We start from the raw sequence: 19,969 nt of genomic DNA on the forward strand, positions 1-19,969 counted from the left end.
TACAATGCCGCTCAGGATTCTTAAAAAAACCCAAAATTCTGAGCGGCACTACAATTGCGATCGTCACCTTGAGACATAAGATGTCAAGTCTCGTTTGTCCGGTAATTTCACTAGCTACGGCGCCCTTCAGATCGAAACACAATAATGTTGCACATTATTAATACACGGCAGAAATAGGCTCCGTTGTGGTACCCATAATCTAGCCGGCATCCTGTGCAAAGGAGCCTCCCACTGGTATTTAATTTAATGAAAACCTTTTCGTAGTTTATAAGACTTATCATAGGTCAACATATCTTCGTCGTTAACTAATAATTACATGCACTTCATACGAATTACTTTGATTTTGAGGTTATGTAGAATATTTCCATTAAATTACTGAATTTACCATATATTTGTAAAAAGTTAGGCAAGTGAGAAGAACATTTAAGAAACTCAACGGCCACTCTTTTCAATCAAATAGAGTATTTTACAATGGCTGTAATATACAATCAAATTAGTTTGTAAGGTGCTGCATCCAATATATGAATCGTTTTAAAATGATATAAATTATTTTCATTAAAATACCCTTTTGAGCTTGAAATTATTATTAGTGTAGGGATGCTTCGTGAATATAATGGTCGTGATTACTGTCACAATTAGTAATTGCGTCCAACAAACACAATATATACAATATTATTTCTTGTCTGCATAATATAACAAAACCATACAATAGTGGTTCTGTATATATTAAATATATTATCAAATAACGTTTTACGCTCAATGTTCTTATCTTATCGAGACCAAAAATATATTTTCGAATTTTGAATGTTTGCTTGTACCGTACAAAGAAATACGGTTAGCTCAGAAATGGCTAAAGCGATATACAAACTTACACACTACACTTTTTATTAGTAGTAAATTAATTATTGTGTTCTCTTTGTAATCGTCGGTTGTTAAGATAACAGTACAGACCGGAAATAACGTCAAAATGCTAAAGACCACTCGCATCACGTTGACGTCTGACATTCCACAACCGCGCGTTTTGCAAGAAATTTCTTGGCTCGCACAGATACTTTGTGGAATTAATAACCGGCTGCGGTTTTCCCGAATCGATACGACTTAGCGACCTGGGACCTTAGGCCGGCAACGCATCTCTTGACACCTGTTGTTGCGGATGGCCATGGCCGGCTGCCTCACCACTCCTCACCCCATGAGACTCTTGCCCGTTTGCTCTCTCTTATATAAAAAAAATCAAGTATAAGTATTCACGTGTAATATAATCGTTATAATTGTTATCTTATTCATAAATGTTAAATGATGCCTCTTATGGTAAGTCTTCATGTTTCTTAGAAACATTATGTTATGAATAACCAAGATATATTTTAGGTTGTCTTAATAATTAACTTAATTGTCTAAGACGATATAGCGGTACAAGCGGGTTTAACGACAAGGGTGCCTTCTTTCACACCTTCTTTTTCTTGGGGATCTTGACGGCATTTTGAAATGAGTAACGCACAACAAGCGCCGCGGAATAGAATGCGGCATAACAAATACTCTATAGAATTTGGATTATGCCGATTATATATGCTGCTTAAGCCACATACGCGTAGTAATGCCGTCCAAATTGAGCGACCTACGAACGATTATCTTTGGCAACGCTGTCATGAAGTCCCAATTGACCAACAGATTAAGCGCCGCAAATAGCGCTGGATAGGCCAAGCGAAAACAGCGAAAGACATCGGACAGACCTGGAATGAAATCAAAAGAAATGCTCTGGAGTTACAGGAACTTAAATGAAAGAAAAGAAGTATTATAGGTAAGGTAAGTTAGATTCACAAAACAAAAATGTAACGCTTGCATATTGTATATCTTTAATAAAAATAAAATTCAAAACAACAAATTAAAACAGTCCCTCGATTTCGCCAGTCTTAGTGTTAAGGTCGATGTCGTAAATGCTTGGTCTAGTTGGAAGCCCTGGCATCTTGGAAATCTCTCCCACCATGGGAACTACGAAGCCAGCTCCCACGGAGACGAATATGTCGTTGATGCGAAGAGTGAAGCCGGTTGGGGCTCCTTTGATAGCTGGATCGCCTGTTAGCGAGTTTGATGTCTTCGCCATGCATATTGGGAATTTGTCGTAACCCTGTCAAGAAAAAACATTTTAACGGGAATAACTCATAGATAAACTCTTTTCACGAGTTCATAGTCGATCTCTTTGGTATGTAGATAAAATAAAAAGACTTCTGTAGAAATTGTGGATACATTTTGCTGTTTACAAGTGAGAGTGAGTTTCTAGCTATTCTCAGCATTTGCAATGGTATTGTAATTCATGATAATTAACAAAATTCATAAATTTGTAATTAATTTCTTTAAGGGACTTTTGAAAAAACAAGAACTTTTATTTACGTATATCTATATTTTACCTACAATAATCTACAAAATGTAGCGTAAAAAGAGATATCGCAATTTAGTTCTGACAGAATTACTCTGTTTAAATTAATTAATTACCCTGTAAAATTTATCTGTTGTTACCGTACCTTCTCAGTGAATTGCTTGATCTTCTCCAATACATCATCGGTGTACTCAATTTTGCCAGCTCCGTACATTTCGAAGGCGATCTTCTGTATCTTGTCCTGAATGGGCAGCCCAAGAGGATACAAGTAGTTGAAGTTGGACTGTGATTCACAGGCGTCGATCACAGCGTCTGCAAGTTGCAAGGCGCCTGCTCCACCCTTGGCCCAGTGGTCGCATATCACCGCTCCGAACGCGCCATTCTTCATCGCGAATTCTTTCACCAGGTTCAGTTCCGCTGGTGTATCATTTCTGTAATAATTTTCAATTATATTTTTAGGGATCCATACTTCTTTGGACATTCACGTAGTTACAGTTTTACCATTCCTCTTGCTCAAGATAACTAAAATGATTTTAAAGTGGTTGATATTTTTAGATGAAGATATTGATTTACTTTAAGCAACTGCACTAGTTACATTTGAGACGAGACAATTCTAAATTTCAGATCCAAAGACAACATGTTTTTTGTATAAAATCGCGAAATCGCTGAATAGTTTAATATGGGGCGTGCAGCTTTTCATTTTTATTCACAACAAAATGCTTGAACAAAATAAAAATACTCAAACAAAGTGTGTGTACTTTGTATGCAAGCAAGAAGTGATACTTCTTTGGCCTAACGAAGCAATCATTTTATTGATTTATTCCTCGTGCTATTCTATGTTTTTAGAAATAACAATTTTGTAAAAATCTTGCAAATATGGCTTTGACAATTAATTATTAAATTATGAATACGGCTGTATTGGCTTGAACCCTTTGCCTGTCCTAATAATGGTCGAAGAAACCAAAAAAAAAAAACGAATGACGCAAACGTCAGAAAAATTAGGAATCAACTTCAACCTGTTAATTTTGTGTTACAATGATGCGCACGCATCTTAAAATTTCACTCTCATATTTTTTTCATAACGTGCCTAAAGAAGTATAACTTCAAAAGTACTTATGGTATATTGTTAACGTTTTATATACGAAATATCTGAAATCTTACCCGTGTTTGTTGATAGCAATAACCACTGGTACACCAAACTTGTTGCCGTTGCTGATATGTTTTCCTAAATTGCACAGCCCTTTGCTTAATAGTTCTATATTTTCCTGCAATCACATAACCACATCATGAAACAACAATTATCAGAATTTTTAGTAAATTAGGAAACTATTATTATTAAAGGGGTTTTTACATTTACCGAATAGCATAACTCCCTCCACGTTTCGAAGGCCACGAAGTAAATCAATATTATATGAAAAAAAATTGTTCAAAAAGTAGGCATGTCTTAATGAGGTTCAATCTTAAACTTTCTAATGAGCCAGCAACATATCTACTAGTCTTATTCTTGTATCTAGTCAAATAACTTTTGTTTTCTGAAGTCTGCTTTACGCTAGTAATTAATAGATAAATGGATCAATCTCCAATCCCAGATAAAATCGATTATAGCAACTCAACTCGTCTATCTCAATATTTTCTCAATTCCACTTTGCTGGCGATTTTTCTTTGTAAATTTTTCTATGTTGTAAATTTTTTGTTTAATTTGTTAAATCTACAAGATACTTTACAGTTGATAACCTGCTCAACCCCAATAATTGCAAACCTATTAGGACATTTACTTGAGATGTGGCTCTTTTAAATCTAACCAATTTGATGTTTTTAAGTGATCTCAATCATTTCTATGATTAAATATACAAACTTCATTTGTACCTTAAATATGGACCATTTCATTTACTTTTTTTGAGACCACTTGGCCGTGATTTTTATATACAGTTTATCTGTGTTATCACATACCTCTAAATAAACCTGGTTGAGGGGCAGACCAGGGCTCACCGTGGGGCCACCGCCGTGCATCTTGAGAGCCCGTACCGTACACACCGTCACAGCGCAGTGTGGGCGCTCACCACTCGCGCGACATTTGATGTCGAAGAACTTTTCCATTCCTATGTATTATACTTTTTTTAATGGGTAGAAAGAAAAACGAACGATAAGCACCCTTGCACCAGAGGAAATCACAGTAAATTGCCTGTGATTGCTGCCTTTTTACACGTTTATGCGTGGAAGTAAGTTCCTTGAGAGCTCCGAAAAAGAATCAAAATATCCAAGAAGTAATGTAATATCTAAGTTTGCAGGATACGAAACCAACATCGCACATTAACCTGATGTTTTATCCCAACTGAGACGGAGTAATAATGCCCGGTGCTTGCCTGGGGCGTAAAAAGAATAGGGGAGTCCCAGGCCCAAGGAGTTGTAAAAGGCGACTAAGGGCTTTTAGAAGTGGGAGAGTCACTCTGCCGTCTTATGACGTCAGCACAAATGGGTCAGACTCGTCCAGGTTAATTGCTATATTCACACAAAATACCGGCGTGCAGTAGCAGCTCAGTGCCGCTATGTTTCGTATAGGATTCAAGTAATAAAGCACAAATCGAGCAATTCTAAGTTGCACGTATAGGGCTTGTAATATTGAAAGGTATTCAATTCCGAAACTGATTTTTGATATCATTTAATCATAAACATAACATCGCCCTTATAACGAAAGACGTTTTCAGATACCTCCACAATAGGTAAAAGGATCTTATAGAAATCCACATCTCACAGTAGCAATTGTTTTCATAACTATCCCGTGCTCAGAGTTAGTTGACTTAATATTTTACATTGCGGATACAGAGATTAAGATAGGAGTGTAGTGGATTCTTATGTTAAATAAAAATATTTGAATTTATATCTATCTACTAGTGGACCCGACAGACGTTGTCCTGTACAAAGGGGCGTGCATTGGTTTTCTAGCAAGGTAGGCACTGTGGATCTAACTAGTCATAGTTGAATTATGAAATAAGCAAAGATTTCTTACCGAAGGTATTTAGTATTAATAGAATTTTAGAGATTTTTCTTATGAGTGGGTGTTCTATAGAAGTTTGGTAGTAAAATAACGGAAGCAAATTAAACTAAATTAACTTTAACACAAGTGCTATATACATTTAGGTCCTTAACGAGGTAGGCACTGCCTAAATGCCTATATGATATGCACGCCCCTGTCTGTTCACATTTCTAAAATTTGAAAATTCGATCCAGCCGTTAGGGGGAGTTCACTAACATACACATGACCAGGAGAATTATATTATATGGACGGAATTGAGAATCTAAACCAATCACAAATTCACGGAAACACACAAAAAAAATTATCAAAATCGGTCCAGCCGTTTAGGAGGTACTTAATTTGTGAATCTAAGCTATTCTCGAATTCACCTGAAGACAGCCAGAAAGTTTCATTAAAATAGGTACAGCAGTTTAGGAGGAGTTCAGTTACAACAGACGCACAAAAGAAATATATAGGTATACTAGCTGACCCAGCAAACGTTGTATTGCCGATATTAAAATCGCGATACAAAAGTAACTGTTGATTGTAGTTGGGTGAAAATTTGAAGTTGCAGGTATTTTTAATGTAATGTATTTGAAATGTAATTTTCATAATAAATTAATTTAAAAAAAATGTCAAAATAATTAAAAAAAAATAAATTGACGTGGACCAATCTTAACATTTAGGGGGATGAAAAATAGATGTTGTCCGATTCTCAGACCTACCCAATATGCACTCAAAATTTAATGAGAATCGGTCAAGCCGTTTCGAAGGAGTTTAACTACAAACACCGCGACATGAGAATTTTATATATTAGTTTAAGATATAATATATATATTCTACATACCAATATCAGAACCGAAGCCAGCTTCAGTAGCAACATAGCCGTTCTCCTTTACAAGTTTCATTGCGATCTTGTCAGCCAGAATGGAAGAGCATCCATGCGCAATGTTGGCGAAAGGTCCGGTGTGGACGAGGACGGGTGTACCTTCCAGCGACTGCATCAGGGTCGGCTCAAACGAGTCCTTCAGGAGGACCATCAGGGCGCCCGTTACTCCCTGGTGTTAACATTATATTCAATAAGGATTTACTTAGATTATACCGAAGATCACACTTTAAAATAATAGGTTCAATTTTTCATGTTTCAACTTAATACTTCGTAATGTTTCAACTTTTTAAACGTTTAGTTTTTAATCCATTGACAAATTTAGTTTTTAGTAGAATTGTTTGTTGAATTACCGCTCTTAAAAGTTCATTTACAAAGCTATTTCATTAGAGAAATCTGTCGATAAACCACTGAAAGAGATAGGCACAATAAATCTTCGTTCTAGTAATACGATAATTACAAAATTTTGGTTCGATTTACGAAAGTTTATAAATCAACGTCAAACACACTTTAATAAATCAGGCTTAAACTAGGCGCTTTCAAATCATAATTTACTATATTTAAATAATTTGAATTACTGAATCTTCTGTATGTTTGGAAAAAGTAGAGCACGTGAGAAGAACATACAAGAATCTGAACGGACACTTTTTCAAATCAAACAGAGAATTTCACAATGGCTGTAATATACATAACAAATTAGTTTATAAAGTGCTGCATCCAATAAATGCATCATGCTTTATAGCTAGAATTCAGTGTTTGTGTAGGGATGCTTCGTGAACTTGCTGGTCGTGATTACTGTCATAATTGGTTATCGCATCAAGCAAATACAATGATAATGATTTATTATGACAGGTCGATCTGGCACCACAAGCAGCACCCGTTCACGAGTTGACGCATGGACCAGCCAACGTTCCCTTCGCACATATTTGAGGGATTATAGACACGGAGTTTGATGAAATCTTCAACTAAAGCAGTAACACTAATTTTATTGACATAGGCGTTACTTTGCCAAAATCCATAACTATCAAACTGTTTTCAGTTTTCTTTAATGTTAATTCCGCCAATTTAATTTAATCCGCCGTCTTCAAACAATTCGACACGTGTTCCGCCAAACTCTGGCACGAGACTCAATGAGAGGATGCCTCGTGTAGAAGCGAAACACGCGTCGAATTGTTTGAAGACAAATATTGGCGGAATTAACACTAAAGAAAACTCAAAACATTTGGAGAAACACTACTTACAAGATCATCAGCAGTAACAGCATTGCCACGTTTGTCGAGGGCAACAACCATACTGGCTAGTCTCTGTTTAATATCATCGGCATCCTTTCCGAGCGCCAATACTGCCATTATCTCGGAAGCAACAGCTATATCGTAGCTTGTCTCCCTGGTGAAGCCTTTCTCCGTCGGTGACTGACCAATGGTAATCTTACGGAGAAAACGGTCGTTCAGGTCCACAACTAGAATCAGAGTAAGTCTGTAGTATCATTGTCAACATTTGAATGCATTGAATAGCATTTTTCCATTTAACTCTTTTTAAGAGACTTAATTTCATGTACACCTTAACTTACTAAATAAATTTCCAAACATTATTCAAAAGTTAAACTCCTTTATGAGTCTTTTTGAATTGACGCATGAAACTGAAATCAAATATATCAAGAGAAAATTGTTTTTAAAGATTGCTAAAACACGCAGTGGTTTTCGCTAAATATGAATTGAATACAAAAGTAGCTAATATTGCCAACTTTTTTTACTAATTTATCGAAAATATATGCGAAAATTTGAAGATTTAAACATACAATTCAAATATATCGGGAACAAGGCAAAAAATGTAACAAACTGAAAATATTGTTATCTATGAATGAATACCAACCTCTGTTCCACATTATCTTCGTGGTATCAATATCAAGTCTAGCAAATTTTGTTCTCTCCTCGCTAGTCAGCGCATCAGGATCAGTCTTGTTTATTCCAAGCCTTTTCAGTCTCCTCAACTGTATTGGTGAGAACTTCCGCACACCCTTAATCTTTGGCACTAATCTATCATAAAGAGGACCATCCTTTTGTGTCAACTCATGGAATATCCTAGCGTCCATCTGAGCTGCTAATAAATTGTTGGCTGCTGTGACGGCGTGAATGTCACCGGTTAAGTGAAGATTGAAATCTTCCATTGGAATCACCTGACATTGAAAATAATTCAAACATTAATTTCTTGTTTTGTCAGTAGAATTATATTAAAAAGACCTATAACAGATAGATAGATAATGATCAAATAAGCTTATAGTAGTGGACAAAGGCCTCCCCCAAAGATCTCCACGACGATCGGTCCTGCGCTTCCCTCATACTACAGATTCCGGCGATCTTGACCAGATCATCGGTCCATGTTGTGGTGGGTCTACCAACACTGCGTCTTCAAGTACGCGGTCGCCGTTCGAGAACTTTACTGCCCCAACGGCCATCTATCCGTCGAACTATGCGCCTTGCCCTTTGCCACTTAAGTTTCGCAATCATCAAATAATATAATAAGCATAATATGATGAAATAAAGAAATTTCTTTATAAGTTTCTCTTCTTTTAACGACTATGACAAAGTAATACGTAACTAGATAATGCACAATGATTATTAGATACCGACAAAGATTATATTTGCTTAATAAGATAAGGATTATAGTTACTGTCCAGAACGATTAGCTTTACAGTAAGATGAATCCAAGAATAAAACTTGGTAATCAACAATATACTAGCTTATCAAAGAGTTGAATCCAAGAACTAATGGAAAACAACATCTACAGTTACAAATACAATAGTACTATTGTCTTTTTTATACTCAGTTATGAAGACAGTGATAACAAGTTATTTCAAGCCCTTCTGGAATACGGTCCTAAAATACCTTGATTAGCGTTTGAACAAGATTAGGGGTGGTCGGCGGTCAATCTGTAATTCAAATTCAAATATTTTTATTCAAAATAGGATTCAATATCACTTATTGAACTTCAAAAACTTCCACCCATTCAAAATAGACTACCTCAGACCTGCGAAGAACGGGCGCAAGAAAGAGGGAGACAAAATTATCTATCATAGCGACCTAGATTTTAGACCTACAGTTTCATCTAAACCTACAACAAATTATTGATGTTGTCAAAAGTTTTTTTTTTGTTAAAAAGGTAATTACATAATATTTGTCTATTTTGTGGCAAATTTAAGCCTAAAAATTGAGTATGAATAAACGTACCGACTAACACCTCTTTGAAACAATATCCACCGGTATTTAAAATTAACCAAAAAACTGGTTTACAAGTTATCATTACAGAACGCATTAATAAAAAAAATATATAAATAAAATTTTCGAAACCAATAACGAATTATTCACAATTTACAATTTTATTTATAACTCGCTACGCAAATATAACCTCGCTTTTCTAGCCTCTTAGTAGGCCAGGAGCCCCGCTCTTAACTATTGTTGATAACCACTACGTAGTACATTAGTTTTGTTGTTAGTGAATATTTCCATAATTTTAGGCAGGATTCGTGTATAGTTTAATATGATGCTACTGTCAAAATGTTGTTACTGTCCACTAAATACAAAAAATCTGACTGCATAATTACTATCTATTAAGTTAACTTAATAGTATTAACTATTCTACATTAGCTGACTACGACTTTATAGATAAGTTAATTATAATAGTCAAGATCACCATTTGGATGAATACCGGAATACCTTCCGGCTGTGATGATCATGATGATGAAATACTACTACTACATGATGATGATAATATACTTACTACTAGTACTAGAACTAACCTGTGAATAGCCACCACCGGCAGCGCCCCCTTTGACACCAAATGTGGGACCCTGGCTGGGTTGACGCATGCAAGCGAACGAGTTTCTACCGCGGTGAGCTGTCAGCGCTTGGACTAGACCCAGCAGGGTTGTACTCTTGCCTTCACCCAATGGAGTTGGTGTAATTCTAATCAATTAAAAATCAGTTAATTTATTAATTACAATACTGCAACTACTACAACTTATACCTTTTTATATTCTTTCATTCATATTGTCAACACTTGGATGCTGGGGCGGCTGCCTAAGACAGCAAACGTTGCAAATAATATGTGGATCTCAGAGACAGAGAGAGAGTGAGTGAGAATGTACAAAGTACTATCGACGCTCCTCATTAGGACTACCAGTAGTCCTATTTTGAATAAAAATATTGGGTTACCAGTAACCCAAGCACGCTGGGAGCTATTTCGGTCAATGGATCAGCCTAGCTATAATCAAACACGGAGATGCTACCAGTATTCTTGGTACACTTTCATCTGATATAATTATAGATTTAATTTAATGTAATCATAGTATTGTAAATATAAGCAATGACGTTCTATACATATAAACAAATGCAAAGTACACCATAATAAGCTTCGACTGCTATATCTGTAGATATATGTATAATGTATACATTGCCGCATTTACTCCCATTGTTTAAAATATTCTTGGTCAATAAGCAGCAATGTAAAACATTTATTCAGTTCAGGAGGTCTATTACCAAAATCGAAAGCCGAAGTTTCGTCCGAAACGAAAGAACGACGAACTTTAAATTAAATCCTATTACCAAAGTACTTCGGATCCGAAACAGTGCGGACGAATTTCGTTTCGGAAACATAGACATAACCATAAAAGTGAAGTTGTAAGTAATTGTATTGTAATCTCAAGCACCGAATAAGTAAATGTCAAGTGAATTTGGGAATAAGGTAAACGAAACACAAAATGTCGCGAACTTTGTATCGATCTTCGAATCCGAAACACTTTCGTCAACCGAAACTTCGTATTTCGATTTTGGTAATAGGACTCCAGATTTGTTCAGACAATTGACACACGAAGAGAAAAAATTGTGCCTACATAGGCATAATTTTGCCGTTCAGCTGTCAGACTGCTGATATGTCCATAATATGTGTGTAAAACGACAATAAAGCAAAAGCATTGTATTGTTTGTTTCTTGCCACTTTTTCCTCATTTTCCAAAGTTGTGGTAACTGGTAAATTTAATTTTATCGTGTGTTCGCGTTCATACTTACCCAGCAACAACGATGTATTTGCCACCTCTTTGGTCTTTCAGACGGTCAAGAACTGACAGGGATATCTTCGCTTTCGTGTGTCCGTACTGAGATATCTCACTCGGATACAGTCCGATCTCTTCTGCTAACTTGCTGATGTCTTTCGGCTTCTGGGATCGAGCAATGGCGATGTCACTGGAATTAAGTACAATTCTGATTAACCCTGAAGTCGATCGAGAAATGTGTGTGCCTTAACAGTTACTGGTCTAGAGATGAACCCGTTTGCAATGTTAGATCATTTATATATCTTTATATATCTTACCATATATTTTTACCGGTGGGAAGCTCCTTCGCACAGGGTAATGGCTAAATTATGGGCACCACAACGGCGCTTATTTCTACCGTAAAGCAGTAATGTGTAAACATTATCGTGTTTCGGGGTCAAGGGTGCCGTAGCTAGTGAAATTATTGGGCAAATGAGACTTATCATCTTATGTCTCAAGGTCATGAGCGCAATTGTGGTGCCGCTCAGAATTTGTGGGATTTTCAAGAATCCTGACCGGCAATGCATTGTAATGGGCAAGGCGTATCAATTACCATCAGCTGATCGTCGAGCTCATCTTGTCCCTTATTATCATAAGAATAAAATAATATTTTCATAAATACGTCTGGATAGACTGTGACAGCTGTGAAAACGACGAAAACGATTGAGGTTGATAGTTAACCTCTATTTTGAGCAATGCACGCACACTAACACAAAGTGACATATATAGGTATCGCGAGTGTAAGACGTACCTTGTCACGCACACTAAAGTAATAAACCTGGCCTGTTTTCATCGGTTGTCTAGCAGCAAGAGGCTCTATCCAGACGTCTAAAATATAGATATTTTCAACCTTAGAAGTTTGCAATGTTATTTTGTTGCGTCGACGGCTATTACGCTAACTACTTGCTTATTGAAACGTCGATATATTAAAATAACATTATTACTTATTTAAATAATGTATTATTGATTTTTTTGTATATCTGTTTGTACGAATTAAATAAAACGTGTTATATATACCGCGTCTCATTAAAATTAACAATTTGATTGTTGCTAATTAATTAATTAAAAGTAAATACTTTTATAGATAGCTTTGTCATTTGAAGCTTATTTACGCCGATAAGATGTTATTTGAATTAATAGATGTTTATGTAATAATATATTGTATAAATAATTGAGGGCAGTGCGAATCGTAACTTTAGCATGGAATTTCGTATCCAGGGTTATATATCGATGAGTTGTAGTTTGGTAGCACCAACGTATTCTTTTAAGAAAAAATCATGTAAATTTTATATCTAAAAAACATTCACACATGTTTTTTAGACATAGAAAATGTAGTTTGTATTTCGCTTACCGTCTCTATATAAATGAAGCATTCAATTTACTTACTTTAGACTTACTTGCTTTTGAAATTAAGTTTATTATCCGACATGTGTTCTGAAAAAGGGACGAGCTCCGGTCCTCGATACTAACCTATCCGAAACAGCGACACTTGACCGCTACTTGTCGCCGGTATTCTGTGCCCTTAGTCGCATCTTACGATACCCTTAGGCCTGGGACTCAACTATTCTTTTTATACACAACAGGAAGGAAGCACAGGACAAATGAATAAGGGCTAGGCCAAGAGTAACGAGAACTTCGGGAACTTTGGGAAGATTAAATGCTTCAGTCAACAAAGTGTGTAAAAGTCATGGTTTTGTTTTCCGCACAAGTCAGCCTTTTTCAGATATTGCATGTATCAAACTATTATATAACGCATATGTTCGCAGTCACCTTGAGTACTGCTGTTCAATTTGGAACTCTCATTTTGTGGTACACCAGAAAAATGTTGAACGAATACAAGAAAAATTCATACATCACCTTGAATATCGCTCGCAGTATAAAGGCAAAGACTACTTAAGGTCGTGTAGGCATTTCAAATTATCAACTCTTAAAGATAGAAGGATAATATCAGATATGTCCTTACTATACGATATCTGTCGCGGCAACATAGATAGTCCTGAACTATTAAATACTATCCTCAAACTAAGAGCGCCAACACGCCGCACCCGACATACGCCCATGTTTTTTGTACCACACTGTCACTCGCATTCCCAACATCTATAATACGTCCTTCACACATATTTTCTACCTTACCAAAAATAAATTTATTTTGAATGTTAAATATATATTGTTAAACAAAGATGACATCAGTCAAACCACCAAAATTATTAAAAAAACACCGATAATAACAACACACTACACACGCAAACACACACACAGAAAACATATTTTTTTTCCTTGCTCGCTTTGCTATATTTGTTTTATCTCGAGTAGATTGTTTATGAATTCATCATTATTTTTTAGTATTTGCCTATATAATATAAAATCACTGTTGGCCAATGATCTGTACTTTATTACCTAGCTAATAAGAGATATAATGTGCTGTAGATTTTATGAAATAAATAAATAAATAAAAAGATTACAGTCGCAATACATTTGTTCTACTACTATGAATCAGTATTTTACAATTTAGATTTGTACCTCGGCGGTGGAAACACAGCATTGAGTCGAAGAGGCTTCAGCGTCCAAACTGGTGCGACCAGCTTGTCCAGTTGTCTCTGAGCAGCCAGCACTGTATTCTTCATCAACATGGCCACAGTCATGGGCCCCACACCCCCCGGAACTGGGGTAACATGGGACGCTACTTGCACGGCCTCGTTATATGCCACGTCTCCAACCAATCGCTGACCGCTACTCTTTGTCGAATCTGAATCGTTAATACCAAATAAAATGCGATAACATACATTGAAAATTAACCATGGTTTGAATTGGAAATATTTTCAGTTATACAGTGTGTTCTGTGATAGATTTTACTGTGAGAATGTTACGGGTTGTTGAGTAACTGAACGGATGGCGAACATTTATGTTTTGCAAACACAAACCAATATTGTTTACAAACAAATACATGATTTATGTGACTGTCAAGTTTTTGAAACCTTCTGAATTGGAGATGAGGGTGAGACTTACGTGGTTACTTGCATTCGGCTATTTACCACTAGTCCGGTTAAAGTCGGCTGGGGTCGACTAAGAAGATCTAAACGGGAAAAAAGCACGAGGAATAGAAGATTTTACAACGAGTGCACAAAACGAACCATTTTCATCCGAGACTTTTAGCAGCCCGAGCTGAAGGCGAGGGTCGATAGTAATGTCGAGGATAAATGGTTTTGTGGACGAGTTATAAACTCTGCTTTTCATTTCGATTGCGAGGAAATAAAATAGTAGTGTAACCACGGACGAGTAAAAAAAGAAGGACTCTGCGCCGTGTTATTAACAAGTGAAGCACCTTTATGCTAGTGTGTGTGCGGTTATGGAAGATACCAGTTACATAATTTTTCTCCCTTAAATAATCATATATGGCCATAAATACTTTTATAGGATCATTTTTACACTTTTTCACAACGCACGACGGCATTTTTAAAATATTTTAACGACGACGCAAACTGATCTGTCACAGACGATGGCAAATCTCATAATGACGGCCGATCGGCTTGTATTAGTGTATTTACTCGTTTACCGGCTTATTTTGGTGCTTCACTGTTATGTAAGGTGACATCGAGTCCTTCTTTTTTTACTAGTCCGTGAGTATAACATAACATTTCTTTAAGTAATATTCAAAGTAAAATTGAGATATTTTTCCCGAGACTTTTGCGGTAATATCAGCTGTTGCACAACTCTCGGTGCATTAAATTTCCATAAGAATTAGAAGAGAGTGCTAAATCTTCTTCTTCAATGGAAATTTTTAACAATTTTAGCAAATTTGCTATACAGCCTACTATTAAATTAATTTTGTAATATATATATATATATATATATATATTTTAATTAATTAAATAACCTACCGTATTTTAATTTAAATTTTAGTATCTTTTATGTATTAAAAAACACTTGAGGCAAATAAATTAAAGTAAATATTATAAAATAACAAATTCTATCTCTGAACTTTTTATTGTGTTTGGCTGTATGGCTCATTTTCTTTGCCTAAATATAGATACATTTATGAGTAGATATGTTAATGCACTTGTGCACAAAAAATCGATTTTGTGCAGCCTATATCATGCACAAATAAGCAATTTCAGAGCATGAGAAGTGAAAAATTTATTAAAGTAATTTATCCACTATTATAATTATATATATCTGTAATATTATTACTTTACTTCCTATTTCTTACCTCGCCTCTCTTTTTATATTACAACAGTCAAGATATATATATCCACACAAACTGTAGATAGATAGAGGTACTATGTAAGCACTATATTAATTATTATGAATATATTCCAACAAAATCATAAATAAATATCATTGACGTACAATAAACAACTACGCTCACGTCTATTAGGTACAGCTTTCGTTCAGTCGTGTTTTGACCGCGCTTTGAATATAACGCCACGCAATGACAAGATTTTCTGTGAGAAATTGTCCACATAACAGCATGGAATGGATACAGCATTTCCAAACTTAAAAAGGATGGAATATCGTATTTCACGTAAGAGCCACTTTATATTAATAAAATTATTTAACCAACTTGACGTTTTTAATCATTTTGCTACATAATTACATTTTGATTGCTAAAACAAAATACATCACCGACGAATGTAGTTCGAAATGTGCGATAAAGACGGACGTGGACGTTAAGTTAAAATACCTTTTACATATACATAGTACGTCAATGATGAGTATATAAGATTTGGATTTAACAACAAGAAGCATAGTTCTTGATAGCAGGTAGCGCCCGATCACGAGAATGACGCATGGATCAGCCGTTGTCTTACCACTTTTTCAAAGAAAGGGCGACTAACGACTGTCCCCACGACACCGCCATAAGCAGTATGACAAATCCTGCCAGAAGAACTCAACCATAAACAAAAATGTCTCATAAGTGATACCACTAACCAGGAATGGGGTTGATACCACAGTCGATGACAATTGCACCAGGTTTGATCCACGATCCGCGAACCAGCTCAGCCTTTCCGATTGCCACCACTAAGATGTCTGCCGTCTTTGTCTATGGATCAAGAAATAAACTGACTTTATATAAAAGATTTACAAAGTAAAATAATATTTTTATCTTCAAACCAATGAATTTGAGTATTATTTTTGCAATGAAATCTGCTTTAGGCGGGCTGAAAATTTTATTTAATACTAACCACAGACTAACAGTATACTACCGTAAAGAAAACAAAGCGTACATGAGACAAGAAAATCTCCGTTAGAGATGGACTCAAGCAAGAGCAAGATAGAATGTTATTGTTACTGTAACCGATTTTGATTCACACAAATCGTAAACAGACAACTTCGCTGAGATTTAGGTAATTTTTTTTATCTTAAACTAGAAGTCCACTAACTAGCGGCCAAGCGCACACATGCACGCACCAACCAATGGGCAAAAATCTTAGTAATTACGAGGTCGCTTCGAGAAGTGTGGGAACACCCCATGAGTGTTCTGAACTTCTGGAAGGAGCTGGGCTGGATGAAGGGACTGGCCAATATTGCATGCAAAATGAACCCAACTGAGTTGTTTAATTGTGAAAACAGGATCTCCCATACCAATACCAATCTTATCTGGTCTTGATGAAGTTTTATCTCCTCTTATATGGCCATAAGGTCACACCGTTATTTTTATTTCACCACTCAATTACCACAATAATTTCGAAAATAAATTATAGTTAACCAATTGATTTCGTATATTTTTGTATAGGTAGATGCATTTATGATATTATACAATAGATGTATAATATTTTTAATCTGTGTACGGATACGCCCTTTTTACCTAATTTTACCCGGTTTTCTCGCAATGTTCCAACTTTTTGTGGAAATAAATTATGTGGTCTTACTTCTCTCTTCCACGCGGGTATTAATAATAATAAAGCCTTTTTTATTTCATATCCCTATTAGTGTTAGTTTATATTTTTCTTAGTATCTGCATGTTAGTACGTGTTACTTTTTTGCATGGGTTATTTATTTATCTGGATATGAACTCCTCGGGTGAAGGCATCCTCCAACTTTTTCCACGCGTCTCTGTCTTTACCCTTTTATTTGCCAGTCGTTCCCGGCTATTTCCATTACTTCATCAGCCCACCTTCTTTTCGGTCTGCCTAGTTGTAGTTTTCCCTTAAGTCCCTTCCACTGCTTGATTCTGAGTGTCCACCTGTGTGCTGTCTTTATAGCGAGTTACGTGACCAGCCCATTGCCATTTCAATTTATGGGCGTGCATGAGAGCATCAGTTACCTTAGTTTTTTGTCTAATTTCTTCACTTCTGACTTTGTGTAAATCCTTATTTTTATTATGCTTCGCTTCATGGCTCTTTGTGTTGTCCTGATCTTATGTTTGACAGCCATATAGCAAACAGGGCTTTATGCAGGTATCAAATACTGTTTTTTTTCAAATTCATCCAGTAGTCTCCTTTTGAGATTTCTATGAGTGACCAGAATTTTTTCCAGGTTATTTTTGATCTTCGTTCGACTTCGTCTTCGTTGTTTGTTTTGTTAAATGATACCTGCTTACCCAGGTAGATATAGCTGTTAACATATTCTATTCTGTTTTCTTTGACTCTGATGGGTAATTTGATGCTGTTTGTCATTATTTTGGTTTTGGTAGCATTCGTTTGTAATCCAACTTTTGAGCTTTCTTGATCAAGTGTGCAAAGCATTTTGCATATATCTTTGGATGTTTCAGACAGGATAACTATATCATCAGCGAACCTGAGATGATTTAAATAGCTGTAGTTAACTTTTAGTCCTTTGGCTTTCCAGTATATGTTTTAGCATATGTTTTCTTACACAACAATAAATAGCTTATGTGGCAGGGGGTCACCCTGTCTCACTCCTCTTTCAATGCATATTGCTTCACTTCTCGATTCTAGTCGAACATTACTTGTACAGCTGCTGTAAATATGTTTTATGATATTTATATACTTTTCGTTAATATTCAAACTGCTTAGTGACTTCCATATAGAGCTGTTGCTTATGCTATCGAATGCTTTGGTATAGTTAATAAAATAGTACAGATATTTTTTAAATTCTTCGTACTTTTCGATTATTTGTTCCAATGCATGTATATGGTCAATAGTACTAAAGCCAGAACGGAAGCCCGCTTGTTCCCTTGGTTGTGCAATGTCAATTTCGTATATTATGCGTTTGAGGATGACAGATGCAAAAAGCTTAGATAAACTTGCCCGTAAACTGATTGATTGCTGGTGTCTAATGGGTTTCTTTTTTTGTATAGCACTACAACATCCGATTAACACCCAATCGATTTGGGACAGATTCAGCTTCAAGAATCATGTTAAAGAATTTTGTGAGGTGTTTAAGTAATACTGGTGCACCTAATTTAATGACTTCATTGGTTATCCCACCAGGATCTGGGCTTTGATCTGGTTTTAGTTATTTCAGCTGTGCATAAATTTCTTTTTTATCTATAGGTCTAATTAATTTTGTACTTTTAGCTTGGTATGTTTCATTGAATTCCACAATTTCGTCATCTTTTCTTTGATAGGGTTCTCGGTAATAAGTACTAGCCTGATGCATAATATCTTGTCTTGTTTTGGTTTCTTTAGATTGGCTTTCAGGTTTTGGAATCCATATTTTCTTATTATTCAGTTCTCTAAGTGCTCTTTTCGTGCTTCTAAATTCTATATGTTTTTTTTGTCAGTATCCCTTGCCTGTGTTTGCTATAATCTTTTTAAATTGCTTTGTTAGTTTCTTTATATAATCTGCTTTGATCCTTCTTTGTATTTATATCCTTATTCTATTTCATTAGTAGTTCAGTTCTTCTTTTTATTGGTTCTATTTTGTATTCACTTAATATTTTGCTTCTTTTTTTGATTTCAAAGTTGTTTATTTTTGGTTAAGCTGTAAGTTCGTTGCATCACTGCTTCAAGCACATAATAATAGGATTGAACGTTTTTTAAATCTTCTTGTTTGTATTCGATATTCTGCTTTAGCATATCTACGTTGTATTTAATTTCATCATCTGTCTTGGGGATTCTTGGTAGTTTTTTGTAGTTTATTCTACATTTTTTTGTTTGGTTTATAAGGAGTGTTGCTCTCAGCAGTCTATGATCTGTTAGGAATTTTACAATAATAAGGACTTCATAGTTTTTTATTATTTTTGGAACATTTGACACAATGTAATCAATTTCATTCTTGACAGTTTTGTATGGTGATTCCCAAGTCCATCTTCTAATAGGTCTTTTTTTTAATAGGTATTGATTATTGCTAGTCTGTATTCAAATGCATAGTCTATAAATCGTTCTTCTTTTTCATTCCTTTGACCTAAGCCGTAATTTCCCATGATGAAACTTTCATCTATTTTTTTGCGTCTTATTTTTGCAATAAAATCTCCCAAGACTATAACTTTCTCGTCTACCATCGAATGTGTTTTTTTTTAAGTCAGCGTAGAATTTTTAGATCCCCCTTTCCCAGCCTCCAAAGCAACCAAAAAACAGATATTTCAAACATTTCCCAGGCATCCCATGACCATCTTATTAGTTCACATGCGATCAAAGATTACCTAGGAAATATTTCTTCAGTTTTTGTTTAATATTTTTATGGGTCACTGTATTTGACAAAAATGAG

At 35.6% G+C, this 19,969-nt stretch overlaps 1 protein-coding gene across 2 annotated transcripts in view; it reads right to left on the minus strand.

Annotated features, from left to right (window-relative positions):
• Positions 1-1,827: 1,827 nt before the first annotated feature.
• The window catches only part of LOC126972530 (C-1-tetrahydrofolate synthase, cytoplasmic), a 42,875-nt gene continuing 24,733 nt past the window's right edge, over positions 1,828-19,969 (minus strand). For both annotated transcript variants that reach the window (XM_050819356.1, XM_050819357.1), the window contains exons 5-15: positions 16,286-16,397; positions 13,877-14,102; positions 11,334-11,507; positions 10,067-10,232; positions 8,143-8,446; positions 7,512-7,729; positions 6,232-6,442; positions 4,322-4,470; positions 3,533-3,636; positions 2,517-2,802; positions 1,828-2,122 (exon numbers count right to left, since the gene is read on the minus strand). In XM_050819356.1, the coding sequence (XP_050675313.1) occupies positions 1,880-2,122; positions 2,517-2,802; positions 3,533-3,636; positions 4,322-4,470; positions 6,232-6,442; positions 7,512-7,729; positions 8,143-8,446; positions 10,067-10,232; positions 11,334-11,507; positions 13,877-14,102; positions 16,286-16,397 (2,193 nt within the window). In that variant the 3' untranslated portion in view covers positions 1,828-1,879. The remainder of the gene's footprint in view (positions 2,123-2,516; positions 2,803-3,532; positions 3,637-4,321; positions 4,471-6,231; positions 6,443-7,511; positions 7,730-8,142; positions 8,447-10,066; positions 10,233-11,333; positions 11,508-13,876; positions 14,103-16,285; positions 16,398-19,969) is intronic.

Source organism: Leptidea sinapis, chromosome 26 (genome assembly GCF_905404315.1).
Source record: "Leptidea sinapis chromosome 26, ilLepSina1.1, whole genome shotgun sequence".
Taxonomy (NCBI): Eukaryota; Metazoa; Arthropoda; class Insecta; order Lepidoptera; family Pieridae; genus Leptidea; species Leptidea sinapis.